This window comes from Phoca vitulina, unplaced genomic scaffold (assembly GCF_004348235.1).
Source record: "Phoca vitulina isolate PV1807 unplaced genomic scaffold, GSC_HSeal_1.0 scaffold3, whole genome shotgun sequence".
Taxonomy (NCBI): Eukaryota; Metazoa; Chordata; class Mammalia; order Carnivora; family Phocidae; genus Phoca; species Phoca vitulina.
In genome coordinates this window covers 87,228,892-87,251,452 of record NW_022589706.1, presented here as the reverse complement: position 1 = coordinate 87,251,452, position 22,561 = coordinate 87,228,892, and the positions used below count along the sequence as shown (strand labels likewise).

Here is a 22,561-nt window from a genome sequence, read left to right as displayed (position 1 = left end):
TCACACACATCAACAAAGGAGGACATGATGTTCACTGCAGCGTTGCTCTTAGTAGTAAAAAAGAGCAGACAACTTTACAAGTTTAATGGAAGCATGGTTTTATGAACTATAGTGTATCACTACCATGAGATGCAAAACATTGGCTGGAATGAATAAATAAGGAAGGACGGATGGAAGGCGGGAGGGCAGGAAAGGGGGACGTATTACAGTTGTTATGTGTGGTCTTTAGAGTAAGAGAAACTGAGCTTAAATCTAGACTAGCTATTATAACCTTTGGTAAGTGCTTCAGGTTCAACAACTACTAACAACAGACAATGGCCAATGAGTGAGAGATACTGAGCTAATGCAAGGTTCTTAAATAAAATTGGTTTTGCAGTTAAGAAAGCAAATCCCACTGAAATGCACAAAGACAGGTACATAAGCAGGCACTTAAAAAAGGGGGGGGGAAGGAATGTGAATAGGAGAATCAAGTACAGAAAGAAAGTATCCCTCATGTAAGTAAATCATAACATCTGCCCTTGGGGAACAACCTGAAACATACATTCAGTTCAACTCAACTAAACAATATCTATTAAGCCGTTAATATGTGCTAAGTGTTGGATAAAAAGGAAATTCACTCACCCAAAAGATTAAAGGTTCACAGACACCTTGGAAGGTCATTCAAAATTGTGACTTAGCTTTCAGGAACTATCCCAGATCATCTGGAGGTACTTACATCATTTACATTCTATCATAATTACGTTGGCTTGTCTGTCTTCCCCAAGGCTGTATACTCAAGGGCAGAGCACCTTACCTCTTCTTCATATCTCTAAAGTCTATAGTGTCAGTGTCTAATATGTAGTAGGGGCTAAATAAATATTCTTTTAATTAAATGAATTAAAGAATAAACAGAAGAATAAACAAACAAATGGGGTGTCTCCTCCACCTTTTTTGTTTGTCCTAAGGAGTTACCTAACAAAATATGTAACTTTACTTATTTTTGTTTATGGTCTCTATCTACTGCTGGACTATAAGGCCCAAGAAGAGAGGGATCTTTGTCTGATGTGCTTCACTAATATCTCCCAAGTGCTAGAAGTGGCCAAAGCTAGTTGTTCAATGAGCACTTATCTTGTTTTAAAAAACTGCCAAGGGGAAAATTTCTGAAATTTTACTTGATAACCTTTCCAAAGTCACCTTAAGAGAGTCCTCACTGATATCAACTGAATCCTTGAAACAGACATCTAAGTTTTGATTATTCTGGAACATACGAAGCATATTTGGTCATAATCCTCATAATAAGGTTTAGCAACTATTTACAGATCTTTGTTAGATTTCCTTCACGGAGAGAACAAAAAGGAGTCAATGGCAACTTGCTAGATACCTATTTTTACTAGTAATAAGCTACTGTCACCCCTGCTACTGAGGTAGCCAATCTCCTCAAATCCTTGGCCCATAGAAGTAAATAGTTTCCTAACTTTGGGTCTTCCACAATGCATAGAATGGGCACCAAATTAGGCCCACTTCTGGACAAAGCTGATGGAACTACAAATGGTTTGTAGCCCAAGGAAATAAACCCCTTGGCTGTCCAGAGTATGTTTCTGATATTCTTATAAGGGATTAAGATGCTAGTCATGAACAGACCCTGTACAGTTCAGTTCTAAGAAGGCCTTAAATATGCCAGGTCTGAGATTTTTCTGAATAAAATGATAGAGAGTTCAGTTATGCCTAAGGCTGATTCTTAGAAGATTTTTTTCTCCCCATGTTCACAGCATCTGGTACATTTTCTTTTGTCTAACCTCATTTATGAGAAACAAACTCAATACTTTTAAAGTTTAACATTTTAATTGGAAACAGTTCATATGGCCCATTCAGTGGAAGCTCAGATAAGCAAAGTGCAATAAACAGAATGAAATATCACACATAAGTCTCTGTATAAATCAACATGAAAAGGTATTTGAAAAGGAAAAAAACAAATTACAAAATAAGAAGTAGAGTGAGTGCATTGTCAAACATTTTTTTCTAAACTATGTAGTAGTATTTTTGTAAATATTGTAGTTGTAATATAAAAAAAAAATTAATGATAATGTTCAAAACATTTACTAAATCACTTCGAGGTTGATTTGCATAAGATAATGTCAGCAAATAAAATGTTTTTAATGAAAAACTGTGGTATACAATGTACTTGTCTGAACAAAAAGTCTTACTTACAAATTAAAGAACAAAGGTATTTCTTCTAATTAATATAGGTTTCAGAAAAACTATTACTACCAAAATAAAATGGATTTCCTAAGAAAAGTTCAAGTGTCCAGTGAAATCTTAAGAGGTGACCCAAAACCGTTTCTCAATCATATTCAGAAAATCTAATATGTTTACTTGCTTGCTGAGTCTTTGCAAGTCTAATCTTTTCAGCTTTGGTGATTAACTGTGGAGAAAAAAATTAGAAATTATAATGTATCGTATACCTAAAACAAAAAGATAATCATGAGTAAAAAATTTCACAACTATCAGTTTGAATAAAATTTTTTTAAAAGAGAGAAAGGTACACAAATGAGATAAATTAAGCTTAGGCCAAATCAATTACAGAGAGAACTGTTTAGGATTATGGTTTATTAAGTATAATAGATATTAAATCTTAGAATTACTAAAACACTCCCACTTTCCTTCTACATCACTGAGAATTTTTCAATTAAAAACAACCACTCCGGGCGCCTGGGTGGCTCAGATGGTTAAGCGTCTGCCTTCGCCTTCGGCTCAGGTCATGATCCCAGCATCCTGGGATAGAGCCCTGCATCGGGCTCCCTGCTCAGCGGGGAGCCTGCTTCTCCCTCTCCCTCTGCCTCTCTCCCTGCTCATGCTCTCTCTCTCTCTCCGTATCTCTGTGTCTCAAATGAATAAATAAAATCTTAAAAAAAAAAAAAAAAAAGTTAAAAAAAAAAAAAAAAAACCACCACTCCATGCCGGAAATTTTTAACCTTTTAGGAAGGTTCAGCACCTGTATTTGTTAGTTGTTTCATATCCCCCTTGGGCTTGAGTATTAATTACTTGAGTAATCATTACTTGAATGAAGACAGTATATTTTGGGCTGAGTGCTACATAAAGGTTTGCTTACAAATTTGAAAATTAAAATATTCCAACTAAGGATCTGCTATTAAGAGTACTTATTATTTATTATACCCTTACATAAATATTTTATTTTTTTTAATTTTATTTTTTATTATTTTTTTAAAAGAATTTATTTATTTGACAGAGAGAGAAAGCTAGAGAGGGAACACAAGCAGGGGGAGTAGGAGAGGGAGAAGCAGGCTCCCCGCCAAGCAGGGAGCCCGATGTGGGGCTGGATCCCAGGACCTGGGAATCATGGCCTGAGCTGAAGGCAGACATTAGCTTAACAACTGAGCCACTCAGGCACCCCTCATTTTTAAAAATTTTAAAAGAGATTTTATTTTTAAGTAATCTCTATACTCAACATGGGGCTTGAAATCACAACTCCAAGATCAAGAGTCACACATTCCACTGACTGAGCCAGTTAGATGCCTTTTAATATTTTTAAAGAAGGCAAATGAAATTATGTGGAATGTAGAAGACCATTTAAGATGGCTAAATATTCCAAAAGTTTTCTTGATGTAAAAGTTTTAAATATCTTCTGTTGCTTTGGAAGAAATGAAAATCTTGTTCTCTTAAAAATACAGATTCTAGTTAAGTATTCATTAGACGTTCATTAAAGTGTTTGATGACTGGCCGTTGGCAGGAAGTCACTTTTATTTATTTTTTAGTTTCTTAAAATGTTTACTAAATCATTAAAAGTTTACTTAAAAGCTAAAGAGTGTGAGTCAGTCTATAGATAGACTGGCTGGACAAGTTAAAAAAACAAGGATTTAAAGAAAAAATTCAAAAGTTGCCCAGGTCACCAAATTGTCTGTTTATGATAGGAAATAGTGACTGCCACACGAGGACCACATTCACCCACATTCATCCACATTTCAAAGGTCTCTAGACTTCAGCAAAGCCAGAGTCAGGGCTTGCATCTATGGAAGTAAAGGTTTATGGGATATATTTAAAGTCTGGTTACTTTGGAAATGAAAATAGGGGCACCCCGTATTTGTTGTTTTTCTAGGAAGTCACTTTAAGATTAAACTAAAAGCCTATTCATCAGTGAAGTGAGTCAAAATATAAGTTATTTATAACTCTGTTCACATATTTTGTGAATTCTGCCTTTACCTGCTGAATATCTGACTATTGGTAATTTGTAGAGAAAAGACCTTGGTGATAAAAACATTTCAAATATGCTTTAAAAGATAAAGACAAACGAGAAAAGACTCACTCTGTTTCCAGTAGCTGTTATCTAATTTTACCAATGTGCTCAGAGTGATAGGGAAGACAACAAAGGCTTGGTCTAGCAAGAATGAGTGAGACCCTATCTGGCAGATATTTCCTTCATCTTACTGATCTTTTCTTTTTTTTTTTTCTTTTTTTTTTTTAAAGATTTTATTTATTTATTTAAGACAGAGAGAATGAGAGAGAGAGAGCACATGAGAGGGGGGAGGGTCAGAGGGTGAAGCAGGCTCCCTGCCGAGCAGGGAGCCCGATGCGGGACTCGATCCAGGGACTCCAGGATCATGACCTGAGCCGAAGGCAGTCGCTTAACCAACTGAGCCACCCAGGCGCCCTTACTGATCTTTTCTGAGAGGTCTTTACCCACAAAGAATAACTTTTTCCTTCACCTATTCCCCTTTTTGTCTTTTAATTCTGTATAAACTGACTGGGGCTTAGGAAACTGTCCCCAGTCTCCTTCTGCTTCATAAGGTGAAAATTAAGAACCAGGATTTATTACCAGTGCTTTTCTTTAATTCAATTATGGACCAAGTAATATAACATTACTGTGGAAACGTAAAGCTGTAGTATGAGAAAAGTGCTAATGTCATACTTTTGGCTGCTAAATTTTTTTCTAAATATTTAACTCCCTTTAATAAGGTGCTTAACTCCCAGTATTCTAGCTATAATAGCCTCCTTCCCTTCAAGGCTTCTGCAGTTTCTGCTGCCTGTGCCTGGAAAGCTGTGCCTTTAAAATCTCCAGCTTGCTTGCTCACTTTCCTAAGGTGTGTCTTAATGTCACTTTCAGAGAACTTCCTGGACAACCTCACCTGATGGAAAGCTATCTCATGATATCCTTTAATATGATTATTCTACACAGCACCTGTCCCTGTCCTAAACTGTTCATCTGTAAACTTCATGAAACCAGGGAACTTTGTTACTCCTGGCTCTATCCCCAGTTCCTAGAACAGTGGGCAACAAAAATGAGCACTCAAAAAATATTAATTAAATGAATTATCAAAAAAGTCGACTGACATACTAATTGTCTCCTCTGAAAAGCCTGTACAATACCTACTTTGTGTGGTGCCATATTTTCACTTTGTGATAGAAGTCTACTTTCATAGTTTCAGCTAGGATCCTATACTGTTTATGAAACAAATCATGCTAAGAAAAAGCTTGATGGTGCAACAGATAAATGAGATCAGAAAACAATTTTCCAACTGAATAACAGAGCTACACATTGTTTTCCAGCCCAATTTATGAAACTCCCTAGTCAGTGTTTATTTCCTCACTTTAAATTTAATTTATGGAGATCAGATCTTTCTGGAAAACAAAATGACTAATTCCTACTTTTAAAAACATATACAACTTAAATGAAACTTCACACCAATTAGAAGGATAACAATTATTTAACAAAGCGATTTCATTTTAGTCGTGAGTTCTGGATCAATGATTTTAACATTTAAATAATCTCAAGCAGGCTTTGAAATTAACACCTCATAGACCTGAATGAGTCTTTAGGGAGGAAGGAGGCCTTCCCACATCTCAGCAAATTCAGTCTGTATTCATGCAAACAGAATTAACAAAGACCAGTAGGAAACCTCCCCCGCACCCAAATAATCTTAAATTCCAGTGAATCCTAGGCAATGCAAGGCTGATGAAAAAGCACTAGATTTTTATGTAATAAAACGAAAATAGAATTAGAATCCTAAATCAACAAACCTAAAATACAGAAAGTATGATTTTAAGTGCTAATGAATCATAGAAGAATACATAACTTTTCATATTTTTGTCTTATAATAAGCATTTTAAAATTTTGATAATAGTATTAGTTTTTATGTGCCCTAATTTGTTCTAAGCACTTAAAGATGTACTAATCTTTTACACATATAATAATTTGTTTTAAAAGAATAAACGTTACAGCTCACAAGCAACAGTAAGTATGATAAATTACTCAGTGTCATTTAAAACAAAATTACTGACAGTCTTGCTTTAAATTATTTCATGTATTTAAGCTTGTTTCCTTCACTTGTTGAGTATTCTAGAGAAAAAGGAATAAAGCTTATCATTGCTACAGCAAACCTTATGCATTAAGTTTCCCGGTATTATCTGTGGAGGCTCCTATCTTTAAAAACTACACTCTCAAATATGTTGTGTTTTACCATTAAGACAATCTTGAAATAATCATTTACGACCAAACTACAAAACACAGCAGCTAGAAATCAATACTGTTTAAATTGCCACCACTAGTTACAGTAAAAAAAGCAAAACAAGAAAACTCTAAATTATGCACCCTTATGGGGAAAATAATTCTAATTTCGTGTATTTCAAAATCTAAAAAAACAAGTATTCTCTCACAATCTATAATGCAGTATATACCATGTAAATCTTTGTTGTGTCTAGCAAAACCAAGGTTATTTTAGGGCTACACATTACTGACTTTCAGAAAACATTCAAGCGAATGTTGAATTTAGGCTACTGAACAACAAAAACCAAAAAATGAATTACCTTTTCAGTGCCTCTTTTCTTTTCACGAGGCTGATTAAGTTTGGCCTGCCTATCTACCAAAATCTTCTGCCAATACCTCTGCTCATGGTCACCTTAAAAACAAAAACGACAATCACTGATACATATGAAGAAACGTATTCAAGGCATTAATCACATTTCAATAAAAAAACTGTAGTTGTCTGATTATATTTAATACTACTTTATGCATATTAGAATATGAAAATTAAACTAATCTTACTAGCCAAACTCAGAAAATACAACACACTCACCCCTAGATAAGAATTATTAAAAAAAAAAGATTCTATGAATTTTTACCAGAAAGGATCTCGAGGTTCCAGCAGTGTTTCTTTTTAATTTCTGTATACGCGTTTATTACAGCTTGAGCATCCTCAGGAGTTTTAAATCTAGCATGGCACTCTGTATCTCCTTCTAGCAGATCAACATAAACAACTTCTGAGATTGCTGCCAAAGTATCCTGCATTAGAATTTAGAAAGACTTTAAATAAATAATAAGAAAGTTTCACAAGAATCCTAAAACTATTCCCATGGTTGTGACAGAATGTACTATATAAGTCAGCCATATACAGTTTAAAATGAGGAGTGACTATCCTACATTAACATTTCTTCTAAAATACACACAAATATCTTCTTTTAATGATTTTTTATTTTTAACTAATCTCTACTCCTGACATGGGGCTCGAATTCAAAACCCCAAGATCAAGAGTCGTACACTCCACTGACTGAGCCAGCCAGGCACCGGTAAAACACAAATACGCTTGAAAACTGACCTGAACAAACTTGGGAACTCTAATCATAACTTTCTTTTAATCAAGCACAATCGTAAAATATTAACTAGAATGGGAACACTGCACAAGGACAACAGATTTGTAGAGCAGAATGTACAAGTAATTTCCCCCAAATGCCAGATCAATAAGAGGGTTCCAAGTCTCAGTGCAGTTACAATGAATTAAAAAACAAAAAACCCACAATGGATTGGTGGACAAGGTGTTTACACTATCTGTACAAAATCACTTATGACCTAAAATGTATGAAAAAGACATTCAACTTTTTTTGAACTCATGAGAAAAAGTTTCCTGGGAACCTACAAAAATTCTAGGTTCCCGAGTAGATCTATGGGAATATAGCTCAAGAGCTCATACTTTCTTTCTTTTTTTTTTTTTTAAAGATTTTATTTATTTATTTGACAGAGAGAGACACAAGCAGGGGGAGAGGGAAAGGGAGAAGCAGGCTTCCTGCTGAGCAGGGAGCCTGATGCGGGACTCGATCCCAGGGCCCTGGGATCATGATCTCAGCCCAAGACAGACGCTTAACGACTGAGCCACCGAGGTGCCCCAAGAGCTCATACTTTCTGATGAAATACCTAAACAATCTCCTCTGAACAAGGAGTGGTCAGGCAGCAAGGAGAAGTTTTAGCTATAATGCCTGCTGTGAGGGCAAATTAACGACATTCCTGCATTTCTAATTATTTTTTCCCAGCATGTTCTTAGGTGTAAACAATGCAATTATGCAGGAATGTTACATAATTCTTCATTCATCAACTTCCATTCAGAAAGCTTAAGAAATTACTGGAGATTCCCAGTTTAAAAAAAACGTTTTGCCTACCCATCTGGCTTCCTTTCTTTTTCACCCAAATATCAAGCCACAAGAAATTTAGATTACTTTTAGATGTTGGATTTTTAAAGTCTGGATTACAGAAAAAACTAAGCAATAGGTGAAAATATTTGATCATAAAACAAGAAAAGTTTATTAGTTAATAATAAAGAATAAGCAATAAAAACCTACAAAACCAGGGACTAAGTCTTAACTCACCCCTACTCTTAGCATACTGCCTATCTCAAAGTAGGCACTTAATAAATGATTGCTACTTCAATGAAAAAATAAGACAACTGGAGAGAAATATACTTGCCAATTCTTCCCATTTCGCTATCTACTTAAGTACTAAATTTAGAAACAAAGCAAGACAAATAACTGGTATCAAGTTGATGAAATCTGATGTATTAGGTGATAATAGTAAGTTCTGTAATTAATTTATCAGATAGATAACTACAATTCAAAAGGTATTTACGATAGACATTATAATGTTAGGCTAATCTCCTGACTAAAAGAAAACCCTTCTTTAAAAGACAAATTAGGGGGGTGGGAGGATGGGTTAGCCTGGTGATGGGTATTGAGGAGGGCACGTTCTGCATGGAGCACTGGGTGTTATGCACAAACAATGAATCATGGAACACTATATCTAAAACTAATGATGTAATGTATGGGGATTAACATAATAAAAAAATTAAAAAAAAAAAAAAGACAAATTAGCCTGGTAATCACAAGGGCAAGTCAGACAACAGTAAACCATCATTATAACTCAGTTTTTGTTGATTTTGATGATGATAAATGAATAATGTTTAATTGATATACTTACTATTTAGATAATAAAAAGGTCTTTGGTGAATATAATTGAAGTCTATGACAATTATTCCAAAGAGCAAACTTTGCCTAATTTTACTTTTAAATCTTTTGCAACTTGACTAACCACAGCATCATTTACATCTTCAGTTTTTAATCCTTCTGACCTGAAATTCTATATTGCTACCATACTCTGAAATTCAAGTTGGTAATACCAATTTGGATCCACCAAATCCCTCATCAATATCATAAACAGAATCTAAATTTATGCGTTAGTGATAGCTACAAGATTTTACAGGATAGAAACAGGATTTTAGATGAAGAGTGTTCACAAGATAATTACAGTGAGCAACCTCATTTATGCAAGTTAAAAAACGTGACTGGTAGGAGTCTATGCAAACCCAAAACATACTACATGATGATGAATGTCAGTATAACAATTTTAAATATATTTGCTATGCCAAAGGACATTTTACACAGGAATATGTCAATAAGAATGAAGTATGTTTTGTTGGTACAAAATGTTGTTCGAAGATAAAATATGTAAGTAAAAAAAGATTGTAGAGCAGTAAATGTAGTAATCTGTAAATTATGTAAAACTCTATTTGCATACCCATACAAAATTTTTGTAGCTTTTCAAAATATTTTAACTTTTCTGTAATTGTTTGACATTTTTAAAACAGCACAAACTGAAAATACAACATTTAAAAAATAAAATTAACAAAAGCTCTTTTCTCCAAAAAATCCTGCATTTCTCCCAGGAAAAAAATTTCAATTTCCAAGAGGACTAACAGACAAAATCGTTTATGGTAAGTTAAAAATAAGCATATTATCCCTTTTATATGAAAACAGTTCTGACTTTTTTTAGGTCACAAAATCTTTTAAGAATCTACTGAAAGCTAATGAAAACAAATTACAAACTCTTTAGTTTGCTACAAAAATCAGACAATAGCAGATGATTAAAAGTTCAAAATAATTTCAGATGAACTGTAATGTTGATTAAATCGTCAAAAAGTTTTGACATTATTTTCTAAAACCCATTTTCTCTGAAAACAGATAATGTCCCCTAAATAAGTAATATTATGACAGCATTTTACTATTTTTATTCTTTTAAGTTATAATGACCACAGTAAGGCCTGTTCATTCAACTACACAACAGTCAACCATTAAGGGCACCAAGAAAAATAAGCACAAAGTGCAGTTCTACAGAAGGATGTTTCAACCGTACTCATTGCAAAATCTGATCCAGTGAAGAATTTCATAATGCAGATTTTGCTTCAAGTCAAACAAACACAAGAGTTACTGTGGAATCATATCCTAGAAGTATTTTTCCACAGAGGAATAAATTCTAATTTTATTTTCTTCATTTCCTATAATGCAAAACATTTTCAGATGGGTAAATTTTAAAGAGGAAAGAGCAACAACTACCCTTGACACACAAAAGCATTACCCTGACTTGTTTCCTGCCAGGTAGAGGCTCAGTGCTAATGATCTTCACAATCACGCCACTCACAAACTGTGGTCCTGCTGCATTAACCTTTTCCTGGGGACAACCCTCTTCACTGTTTGCTGTTGATTTGAAAAGGAAAGACCAGAAATAAGCCTCTTACACTTAATAATTTAATACTTAGTAGGCCCACTTGAGAATAACAACAATGATTTCTTAGGCTGATTTAAATAATTCAAGTTTACTTAAATTTCATTGTAAAATAATTAATTTACTAAATTATGCTGGATGCCATACTGCTTATTGCAGATTAGCATGAAATAAAATACCAAAACTTTTATCACTCTAATTGCAAAGTGTAGTTAGAGGAACACTTGTAAAACCTTAAACAAATAAGAAAACCTGCCCTGTTTCCCTTAGCTGAATAATAAAGCACTTTACTTAATAAAGAAATAAACAGAATAATATGTAAAATATTCTATAAACATTATGATAAAAATGTGAAAATTTGTATTTTCAACTTATAAGAATTCAAAATACATCTTAATATATTAGGATAAAATTATAGATGAGAAATTACAATTTTTGTTGCTATAGACTTACTCAATTCATAAACTAGGTACTCATTACTAAATATGATTAAGAATGCAAACTTAAATCATTAAAAAAGACACCTTAAGTCTACTATTTTTTTTTTAGTCATCTGTACGACCCAATGTAGGTCTCAAACACATGACCCTGAGATCAAGAGTCGCATGCTCTTCTGGGCCAGCCAGGTGCCACGAAAAAACAGATTTTATAACAACCATTTCAAATATTCTTGTATCAAGCATAAATAGCACATTTGGGATACCATGACAAATCAGTAATTGTTCTAATAACTACCATTGTATATTTAAGTTTTTAAAAATTAAGATTTATCCTATAATAACTCAGAAATAGTATATCAGTATCTAAATACAATATAATGCTACAACTATCATAGTGCTGTTTACTTTTTTCATTTTTTATCTCAGACGTAGTAGGTACTCCGTTTGTTTCCATTTTTGACTCCAATTTTATTTGGGATATTGTTTTTTTTAAAGAAGCCATGCTGGCCTTTTGCAGTGCTAAATACTCTTTTTTCAAATCCATCCATTCGCCCCTGTAATGAAAAGAATGTACTTTTGAAGTAGTGAACACAGATGAGCAAATAAAAATATCTAAATATATACATTCAGTGTCTTATAACCACTCCTCCTAGCTTTTCCTTCTTTAAACACAAACATTCAAATTACTTTTTGAGTCCTAAGTGATCCAGGAAATATGAAAAGGGGAGTTTAGTTTCCCCTGACCCAACATTCAGATTAAATGTTTTAAACTTGGCAATTCAATTCTTGAATAAGCTTCAAATGTTTTTATTTATGAAAACAAAAGCTTTGAATTAATTAGCTAGTAACAATTAGTCATCTTTGGGGGAATAATGGCCGATTATAATTTAAAGATTATTTGTTAAACTGCTTCCAATTTGAGAGGGAGAACATTCCTTATTATTTACTCGAATCAAAAGGAATTTCTAAGAAGAAAAAAACACCCCATGGAAGCATTTTATTTATTTACATATATTTAACATGTAGATGTTTCTTCAAACAGCTAGAGCTTCCCCAGATAGAAACACAATGCCCCTCCAGGCTCCACAGGCGCGCGCATTGTTACTCTAATCTATGCCATCAAACAAGCAGATAGGGGCTTTTTTTTTTTTTGAAAGAGGAGGATATCTTGTGGTAATGGTCTTAGCAGTTATTACTGACATCTGTATACTTCAAAAAAAAAAAAAAAGTATCCAGACCCACCCAGGATCATACATTCCCTGAGAGCTGATACATTAGAATAACAAAAACCTCTTGTAATGATTCTCTGAGATAAAAAGGCAAAAGGAATTCAGCAGTTAAGAATAGTATAAATACAAGTGCCTGAAGTCCTTGCCTTTTAACCTTCAAGAGGAGGACAGACACTTGGGGAGTACGATTCAGGAAAGCTAGGAAAAACTTTCTTCCCAAAGGTATGGTATTTTTCTTTTCTTTTCTTTTTTTTTTCCCCTTGGCTTCCACCCTTTGAGTGGATTGGACTCCCTTTAACTTTAACATGGAAGTACTTTCTTTGACTTTTAAAATAGTAAGTGCTTCCATGTTTTAGTAGAAGTGAACCCAAATTCTTCCTCGGAATGTAATATGGCAAGTCCCTTATAGAGCCCAAGGGGATTCCCCTTTGCTTTAACATGGGGGTACCTGCTGTGTAAAACAAAAGTAAGTGCTTCCATGTTTCAGTGGAGGGGTCTCCAAATGGACACAGTTTTATCTCAAAGCTTACTTTACAGGTTAATGAATGTTAGTGATTCACGTTTTTTCCAAGACTGGGCTCCCCACCACTTAAACGTGGATGTACTTGCTTTGAAGCTAAAAAAGTAAGTGCTTCCATGTTTTAGTGATGGTAAGTCTTACTTTTACATGTTAGAAGTTCACAAGAGTCCCTCACGGAACTGCCTGTCTGTGGTATAATTAAGCTTTATCTTTAAGTCTGTTAAGGAACACCCTCTACTTTAACATGGAGGCACTTGCTGTGACATGCTGAAAATAAGTGCTTCCATGTTTTAGTGTGGTGGTTCCTTTTTAATTCTCAGTTGCCTTGAACCCACAATCTGCAGATCCTGGCTACATGCCATGACTGTTGCTAATATGCAACTCTGTTCAATACAAATTGGAATTGCACTTTAGCAATGGTGATGGAGAGGGTCAATTTTCATCAGAATTGTATCTACTTACTTTGAAAGGACTCTTAATGGTATAACCTCTTCTCCCATTTTGTGCCTCTCTTTGTGTTTTTTCTTATGCTTCCTTTTTGCTTTTAAAAGGGATCCATCTTTTACATCTCCAGCATCCTTTTCCTCTTCAGTAGACACTTCCAAATCTTAAATTTTAAAATATAAAAAATAAAGACAAGTTTACATGTAATGACCTTTTATTCGTCTAACTAACATTTACCTTAAAGTTGTCGATACCTTTGTTCTCTTTGGAAACTTCTTTTTTAATGTTGTCTTTCTGAGTTATTTTCTTTACTTTTGACCTGGGAGTAGGGTATTCTGCTTCTTCAGATATACTTCTCTTCCTCTTCCCTGTTCTGACTGCAGGTAAACTGGATACTTCCTGTCTTTCCCGTTTTTTCTTTTTTTTTGAAGGCGGCTTTTGGGGTTGAGTTGTTTCTACTTCTGATCCCTCAGACGTGGTCCTGGATCTTTTCATTTTACCAACACTCTCCTTACTTGTGTCCATATTTGACACTTTGGTCTGGATATTGTCTTCCTTCTTCATTCGGCCTTTTTTCTTCTTCTTCTTCTTCTTTTCTTCTGTAACAATACTATCATTAGTTTTCATTTTCCTTCAACTACATCTACTTAAAAATTAAATTTAATATTAATTACCTGATACTCGAAGCCCAGGAATGGGCTTATTTTTTACTGTCTTAGGGAATATACCAGGTTTTCTTGGTGCTTCTTCTGGTGGGTTGTTAAGAAACTGAAAAATCAGCAAAACCAACCAATTTTGTTACTCTTTGAAACACTTGCTAATTTTTTTGCTTTTCCTTTTAGGTTCTGGACCTACCTCAATAGCTTTTGCTGCTTGTTCTTTTGTTTCAAATTCCACAAAGGCAAATCCCTTTGGATCTCCAGTAGATTTATAATGTGGTATGCTTATATAAACAACGTTGCCACATTTCCCAAATACTCTTTCAATCCAGCTGTGATTAACATTTTTGGGAAGTAATTCCTACAATAAATTAAAAGCAATATTAAATATAAGTACTTTTCTCAACGTCAATAAATTTTTACTTGTAATATAAAAATGTTTCTGTCTTTGACTGTGATCGCCAGCCCTGAGCTTTTCTTAAATGGCTTACTTACCACATACACTGTCCTTTCATCCTCATCCTTTGGTCGTTCACCCAGTGGCTTTTTTCTCCTGATTCTGGTGCCTTCTAAGTCCAGCTTTGAAATGGGCACATGAGGTGATTATGTTTTATGGATTAGTTTATTAAACTAATATGATTATGTGATACAATAAATTGTATTGTAACAATTCTTACCTCCACAACAGATGAACTTTTCAGTGCCCTGGCTATTAACTTTCCATCTGTGGTCAATTTTTTCATTTTGTTGAAAGACACGAGGAGTGATATATCAACATCTAACAAATGCAAAAGTTAATACAGAATGTATATATGCTAAATTGGAGTTCAAATGCATTTTGGTAATTAAATCTGCCTCTCTAAATATGTATAAGTAGGTATACCTGTTACTCATTGGTAAAAAAAAAATGACATTCACAAACTAAGAAGTTTGGACTCAAAATAAAATGCCTTGTGTGAACCTGTAAACACATGCAACACTTTAAAAGTGGTAACCTCTAAGCCCAGGTCAACTGTCACGTACTCTACCTAACCATGAGCTTGCTAGGAGCTCCACCACACAAACTTCAGAATATCAATTAGATAATCCCACAAATGTCTGTCCTTACGGCTAAAATGAGCTATAACATTCATGTGGAAAAAACCATAATGTATAAAATGTGGTATACTATTCAGTACATGGCATGGTAGTATCACACTGTGCTAGAATACTATTTTAGTACATAACTTATCTATAAACTGGTTCCATTTTTACAGTGAAGTACACTTACATCCATCTCTGGACTTTTCTATTTGCTCTCGAAGAAATCTATCCTTGTGAAGATTTGCATCTCCAAACCAGAAGTCCACTTGCTTAGCAATATCTGCAAGCACTTGTTTAACTCGTGACCGTTTCTTTTTTTCTACTTCTTTTTTCTTTTCACTGCTTTCTTCTTCCATTGTCTTTTCTTGATTTCCACTTTCAGTTTCCATTCCTGTTCATTGAAAGAAAATACAGGAAAATATTCAGATTAGCCTTTAAATTGCCTGAGGGCTTAATAGACAAAGTTGCCTGGCAGAGGACAAACTTTGGGGTAACACTTGCAACTAGCCTTGTGGTTTTTAAATTTTTTGATCTTTTTAAGTTTCTTACCTGTTTATTTTTCGTTTGCCTTTTTAGTTTTAAATTAATTTACCTCCTACATCATAAATCATAGCTTTATTTTTTGATGCACTTTATACTGTAGGACCAGATTATCTTCATACAGTATAAAATCTCTACTTATGTCTGACCAAACTACACTTTTAAGTCAGTAAGTCAAAGTGTAAGATTAAGGGATTCAGACATTTTCCATCTTGAACTCAAAAAAGGTGTCACATTTTTAAATATACAGTCTCCAATGAGATAAGTGCATTCTTGTTTTTGATTAAATTTTTTAAAGATTTTATTTATGTAATTGAATAGGTGTGGTGTTATTTTTTTTCAAGATTTGAGAGAGCAAGCATGAGCAGGAGGAGGGGCAGAGGGAGAAGCAGGTGCCCTGCTTAGCAGGGAGCCCAATACATGGCTCAATCTCAGGACCCCAGGATCAAGACCTGAGCTGAAGGCAGATGCTTAACCAAATGAGCCATGCAGGTGCCCCAAGATTTTATTTTTAAGTAATCTCTGTACCTAAAGTGTGGCTTTAATTTACAACCCCAAGATCAAGAGTTCCATGCTTTCTACTGACTGAGCCAGCCGGGTGCCCCTTAACTGTTAATTTCCGTTCACTAGAAGTGGAATTCAAATGGTAAGCTTTTTCTTTTCCAGGGGACCTCCCATCCCAGTGTTTATTTCTTGGACAGCAATTCCCAAGCCCTTCCTTGAGTCACTTTGCATGCCTCTTCTTTGTTCCCTCAGCTCCAATCATACTGGTCATCTAGCTTTTCCTAAAATTCAGCTGGCAAATCTTCAACTGAGGGCCTTCTGAATTTGCTGTTCTCACTCAAACACTTAAATGTCTAGATAACATGGCTTGTTCTCTTACTTGGTAAGTCTTGTTCAAATGTCACCTCAATGAAGTCTACCACAGTCATATTTAAAACTTCAAATTTCTGGACAGATATTCTTTATCTCCCTTATTTTTTCCCATTGCACTTACCTCTAACATTATTGTACAATTTTATTTATTCTTTTTCTTTCCTAGAATGTACTATTAATGAAATCAGGTTTTTGTCTGTTTGTTTACTGATGCATTCCCATTCCCTGGCACAGAGTAGTCACTCAAAAATTTGTTGAATTAATTGTGTCATCTTCATTGAATCGCTAGAGGTACACACACAAAAATAAGTAAATGAACAAAGGCTTAACACAGGGCCTGGGATGGTGCAGTCCTGCCTGAGAAAAACCCCTAAACATGGTTTTCCCATACTGTATTTCCCAGGCTCCCATAATAGGGTTTTCATGGACACAGGAGAGTTAAGACATAAGGACAGAGTTTTTTGTCTCCTCTGTTGCACCACGGTGGGAGCCACTCTTCGTTGGCATGCAGGCCTTGAACCTATGCAACCAGAATGACGTCCGAGATCTGTGGGAAATAGGGGCTAAGGCTTTTACATATCCAGGTGACCTAAAACCACTCTGGCCCTTATCTGTGTGTCACACATGTTTTTTGTAGGTAAAGGGGGGAAAAAGTAGATTTGGATTAATTGTGGAGTTTGTGTAAGTGCTGGGGTTGGGACTCCAGATGAGATGAAGATGCTGTCCCTACTATCTCTTCTGCCTTGTATCCTTCTTCTTCTTTTAAGATTTTATTTATTTGTCATATTTGTCACAGACAGAAAGGGTGAGAGAGCACAAGCAGCAGGAGCGGCAGGCAGAAGGAGAAGCAGGCTCCTGCTGAGCAAAGAGCCTGATGCAGAACTTGATCCCAGGACCCTGGGATCATGACCTGAGCCTAAGGCAGACGCTGGACCCACTGAGCCCACTGAGCCACCCAGGCATGCCTCCCTGCCTTGTATCCTTCTTTAACACTCAGTAAACATAGTATCAAAGCCTATTTGTACCCCTTCAGGCTGTCAGCCAGAATCAGTTACTCCAGCTGCAATGCTGCAGAGAGTAACACATAGAAAATGTGTTTCAAAGTGACATCCAGTAAGAGAGTACAAAGCCATTAATGCATTTCACTTCAAATCTCCAATTAAACTTGCATTCTCACCAAAATCAACAAAAGAGTATTTTGGCACTTTTAAAACAGGCTGCAGTTGATTAACCAAGTGCCAATTTTGAAAATATGCAAGTAAAGAAGTATTTATTGAGATACATATAAAAGGGAGCTACTCGTCAGAATTAATCATTCAAAAAAAACAATAAGGTGTCATTTAGTGCTGAATAACCATATTCCTTACCCCATATTCTCCCAAACCCATCCTGTCAGGCTTCCCTTTCCACCATTCTAGTGAAACTGAAAACAGTGATCTCTACTGACTACTGGACCCCTCAGCAGTATCTGCAGTTAAACTCCCTCCTTGAAAACATTTTCTTCATTTGGCTTCCAGGAGAGTTTTCCTCCTTCTCAATTTCCTTTTCTGGACCATCCTACTTTGCTCTACCTTTATATGCTACCCAGAATTGCATTCTGTCCTGGGTTTCCTTTTTATCTCCACACATATCCTTTATGAGAGTCTCTGACTTTAAGCTCCCTAGTTCCATGCTGATGTTTCACAAATCTGTATTTTCCAGCACTGACTTCTCCCATTAGCTCCCCCCATTCCAATACTCAATTGTCCATTTGACATCTCCACTTATTTACCTTAAGTATTTCTCTTATAGTAAAATGGCTAAATTGAACTCTGAAATTTTAACAAACCTAAATTTGCCTTGTTTAACCCCATCTTGGAAAACACCAATCACAATATTGCTGAGAGCCCAAAATTCCAAAATCCTTCTTCTTTTCCTCATACGCCACAACAAATCCAGGAGCACTGTCTATCTTTATAAAACATATTCTGAATAATGATACTTTTTATTTCTTTTATCACAACCACTTGGTCCATGGTATCATTGTGTCTTGCCTGAACTACTGCAAGTACACTGTAACTTGTGCTTGTTTCTACTCTTCTTCCATTATCATCAATTCTCTAGATAGTAGCCGGAATAATCATCTAAATATGTAAATCACAGCATGTCAATCTCTCAGACAAAATCCTCCAATTCTTTCTTATCATACTCAAAATCCAAAGCCCTTACTGTGGCCTACTAGGCACTATTCAATCTGGCCTGGGGATATCTAACTTCATTTCTTACAATTCTTTCCAACAGGCTCATTCCAACTATGATATACCATTCCTCAAACATGCTAAGGCCATTCCCATTTCAAGGCCTTTGCTCTTGCTGTTCTCTTTACCCTCCCCACCACATCTGTAGGGATTACTTCTCTGTTCATTCAGGTCTCTATAAATGTCACTTTCTCAAAGATGCCTTTCTTTCACTCACTCTGAAACATTTCTGCTCTGACAATCTTAACACTACCCATTCCGTTACCACTTTGTATCCTCTTGTTGCTACCTGTAATTATAATTTCGTTGTCTGTCTATCCCACCAGAATGCAAAAACTATGAAGGCAGGGACTTTAGCTTGATCACAACCTAAACGTTTGTTAAATAATTAATGTATTTAAAAGGATCTCATACTGCAAAGTGTTAGGCATTTCAAGTTTTGAAAGGGGGTAGATGTTTATAAATAAAATAGAAATGGAAGCTACAAATTATCAATACAGCAGAATCCAATGCTAACTTTCCCCTTTGCAAAAACTCCACAAATTATAAAGGACAGACGACCAGCTCTCCAATTCCTTTCCTTGTTAGAGCCACCATCTAAGGAAATAGAGGACAGAAGCGCAGAAAGTAAAAATTTTCCTGAAATCAGATTTTTTCCCATTATTCTCATCTCAGGGACCTTCCTTCCTTCCCTCACCTAAGGGTTATTTTTGTGACTTGGAAAATTAAGTTCTAAAACTCTTGCCTAGTGCGCCTAACATATGTCTGCAATCTGTGATCTTAAGAAATATATTCTGTAGATAATCAAATATACCTTCATATATGTATAAGAAAAAGATTTGATTAACACAAAGTAACAAGATACAGTACAATTTAACTTCCCAGTGCAAAGGCTGGGGGGCAGCATCAGGAAGTTACTTTTGTTAGTCTGATCTTCTAAGTCTTTCTCACACACTTGATAAAATGTAACATTATTACCATTTTATCATTTATCAATCTGTCACTAAGTCCTACCAATTCAACTTTTGGAATGGTTTTATCTTCCTCTAATATTTTCCACGAGTGTCACTATAATACGGGAACAGTTTATAAACTGTTCTAGAAGTCATTTATCCTTCTCATAAGCTGTGTAACTTGTCTAAAACACAGACCTAATTTTATGATTTTAATGTTAAAACTTTCAACATTAAAAATTCCTTAGCACCTTCTTAAAACATAATATGTAAGTTTAAAAAATTGTTAGAGTCAGGGACATCTAACTGGCTTCTAAACAGGGGCTTTAAACAAAGTACTGTGTAACAATGCCAGTTACTTTACATATATTATTTTATTTTATTTTTTATTTTATTTTTTTATTTTTTTTTTAAAGATTTTGTTTATTTATTTGACAGAGAGAGATACACAGCGAGAGAGAGAACACAAGCAGGGGGAGTGGGAGAGGGAGAAGCAGGCTTCCCGCAGAGCAGGGAGCCCAATGCGGGGCTCGATCCCAGGACTCCGGGATCATGACCTGAGCCGAAGGCAGACGCTTAACGACTGAGCCACCCAGGCGCCACCTACATATATTATTTTAAATCCTCACAATCACAATTAGGTGGTTTCTTCCAACTTTCTTTCTTTTTTTTTTTTTACAGAGACTTAAAGATTAAGTGAATTGGTCAAAACTAGCTGGGTAAAAACAAGCTTGGGTAAGCAAACGAGCTCTGTTAAGTTTGACTCCCTCATATTTGCCTACCTTTTAGTAGAACTTTTTTAGCCTGTCACGATGCATTCTATGCTCTGACTCAGATATTCTTAACCTAAAGTCCATGGAATTTTGGGTGAGTTTCAAACATTCTTGTGAATTCTGTGAAATTGTTAAAAGATTTTAAACAACGAATTTAAATATAAATTAATATAAAATGAATATATGTCAAACATTTCAGTAATTAATGAAGGAACTAGTTAAGTGTTACAGACTGGTTCGGGGAGGGGGCGCTTAGCTGGCTCAGTCAGTAGAACATGAGACTCAATCCCAGGGTCGTGAGTTCAAGGCCCATGTTGGGTGTGAGGACTACTTAAATAAATAATAAATTTAAAAATATTATATATTAAAAAAAAAAAAACTAGTTCAGGGGCACCTGGGTGGCTCAGTCATTGGGCGTCTGCCTTCGGCTCAGGTCATGATCCCAGCCTGCATCAGGCTCCCTGCTCCGCGGGAGGCCTGCCTCTCCCTCTCCACTCCCCATGCTTGTGTTCTGTATCTCGCTGTCTCTCTCTCTGTCAAATAAATAAATCTTAAAAAAACTACTTCAAAGGAGAATTAAAATATATAAACAATCAAAAACACTGAAAGGAATTTGTTCATAGATGCAAAAATGGTTAGGGCAATAATTGCAAAATTAATTAATTGCAAGACTAATTTCCATTATAATTATTTTCTACAACTTCCATAAATGTAAAATAGCTCAATGACAATGAAAGAGATAACCTGGAAGAGTGAGCTAGACAAGATATCCAGTATTTCTTTTCTTGGCCATTTCAAGGTGTTTCACAATTTCCCAACAAAATTACACGTAAAATGTCTTGCCATGTGCATGCATCCTCCTGGGAAGCTCATCCACAGCCTTCATCGTTCTTAGAGGAAATGGTGTGTCAAAAACGTTAAGTCATCGTTCTAGCCACGGCTGACCATTCAAAGGCACCAGAACACCCTTGCCTGTGTGTCTTTGCTTTTTTGAATTAGTCTTGTCTTACTTACTTGCCTTATAAACCCCTATCCAATTTTCAAGGCCCACGTTAAATGGCATCTTATTCAATGTAGCTTTCTACCACCACGTCTCCCCTAATTTGTCTCCTTACCCATTTTCCCTCAAGCACAACTATTAGGGCGCTCAGTACACTTCACTTGACACTTATAATTTGTTAACTCCCTTCCGTAACTGGATTTTCGGTTCTTTGATAACAAAAACTAGAATCCTGAAAAAGAAAATGACTAACTTTAAAACAAGTCCTCACATTCGCTATGTTTGGCCGCCAAGGCTCAGATCTAGGAAGTAAAGCAATTTTACCCTTGGCTAAGGCCCACCTCGGCACCCGTCCTTTCCCAAGTACGCCGCCAAATGCCGGGCAGGCCCCCAATCTCCCAAAGCCGGACAATACGCGCCCCCAACCTCTGAAAACTGGAACTACAAGGGCGCCCAAAGGACTTTTGCGCGTGCGCACAGAGAACTAGGACAAGCAAACTGATGGGTTTGTGGGAGGGGACGAAGTGAAAGGGACGACAGAAGATAGAATGGACTGCGTTAAAAAGGACTCAGAGGAAATGAAACCTCAGTCAACCTGAGCGACACTATCTACGGTCTACTTGGAACTTACTCCGTTCAATTCCCAAAACACTGGGCCGGTGATGGCGTCCTTCAACCTTTTCGTCTCCAGATCCTTATAGTCCTGGTTTCCGCGTCATAGGATGAGCGACACAGCTCTCCCGTACGCTTTGGAAAAGACGAGCACGGGAGGGTGCGTCCGTCGCTTACGTCACGGGCGTGTGCTGGCGCTGGGGGCGGGGCGTTGGATTACCCGGCTGGCCAAGGAGGCTCGCAGACAATGAAAAGTTTGATTGGCGGTTTGAAAACGCCAGTTGTGGTGGGCGGGCTGAGTATTGGGTCCTGATCTGGTGCGGTCCCAGTTTAATGACGTCACAGTCTTTCGCGGGAGAAATTCGAAAGTGGATTTTATGTA

At 36.0% G+C, this 22,561-nt stretch overlaps 1 protein-coding gene across 1 annotated transcript; it reads right to left on the bottom strand.

The window, feature by feature from the left end:
• Nucleotides 1–249: 249 nt before the first annotated feature.
• Nucleotides 250–22,528, bottom strand: LARP7 (La ribonucleoprotein 7, transcriptional regulator). Its single transcript, XM_032401019.1, has 13 exons — nt 22,199–22,528; nt 15,376–15,579; nt 14,783–14,883; nt 14,601–14,684; nt 14,302–14,466; nt 14,121–14,214; nt 13,701–14,045; nt 13,465–13,609; nt 11,659–11,807; nt 10,667–10,785; nt 7,114–7,273; nt 6,799–6,890; nt 250–2,401 (listed from the first exon to the last, which is right to left on the bottom strand). The coding sequence occupies exons 2-13, from the start codon at nt 15,575–15,577 to the stop codon at nt 2,321–2,323; spliced, it is 1,737 nt and encodes a 578-aa protein (XP_032256910.1). The 5' UTR covers nt 15,578–15,579; nt 22,199–22,528; the 3' UTR covers nt 250–2,320.
• Nucleotides 22,529–22,561: the final 33 nt, after the last annotated feature.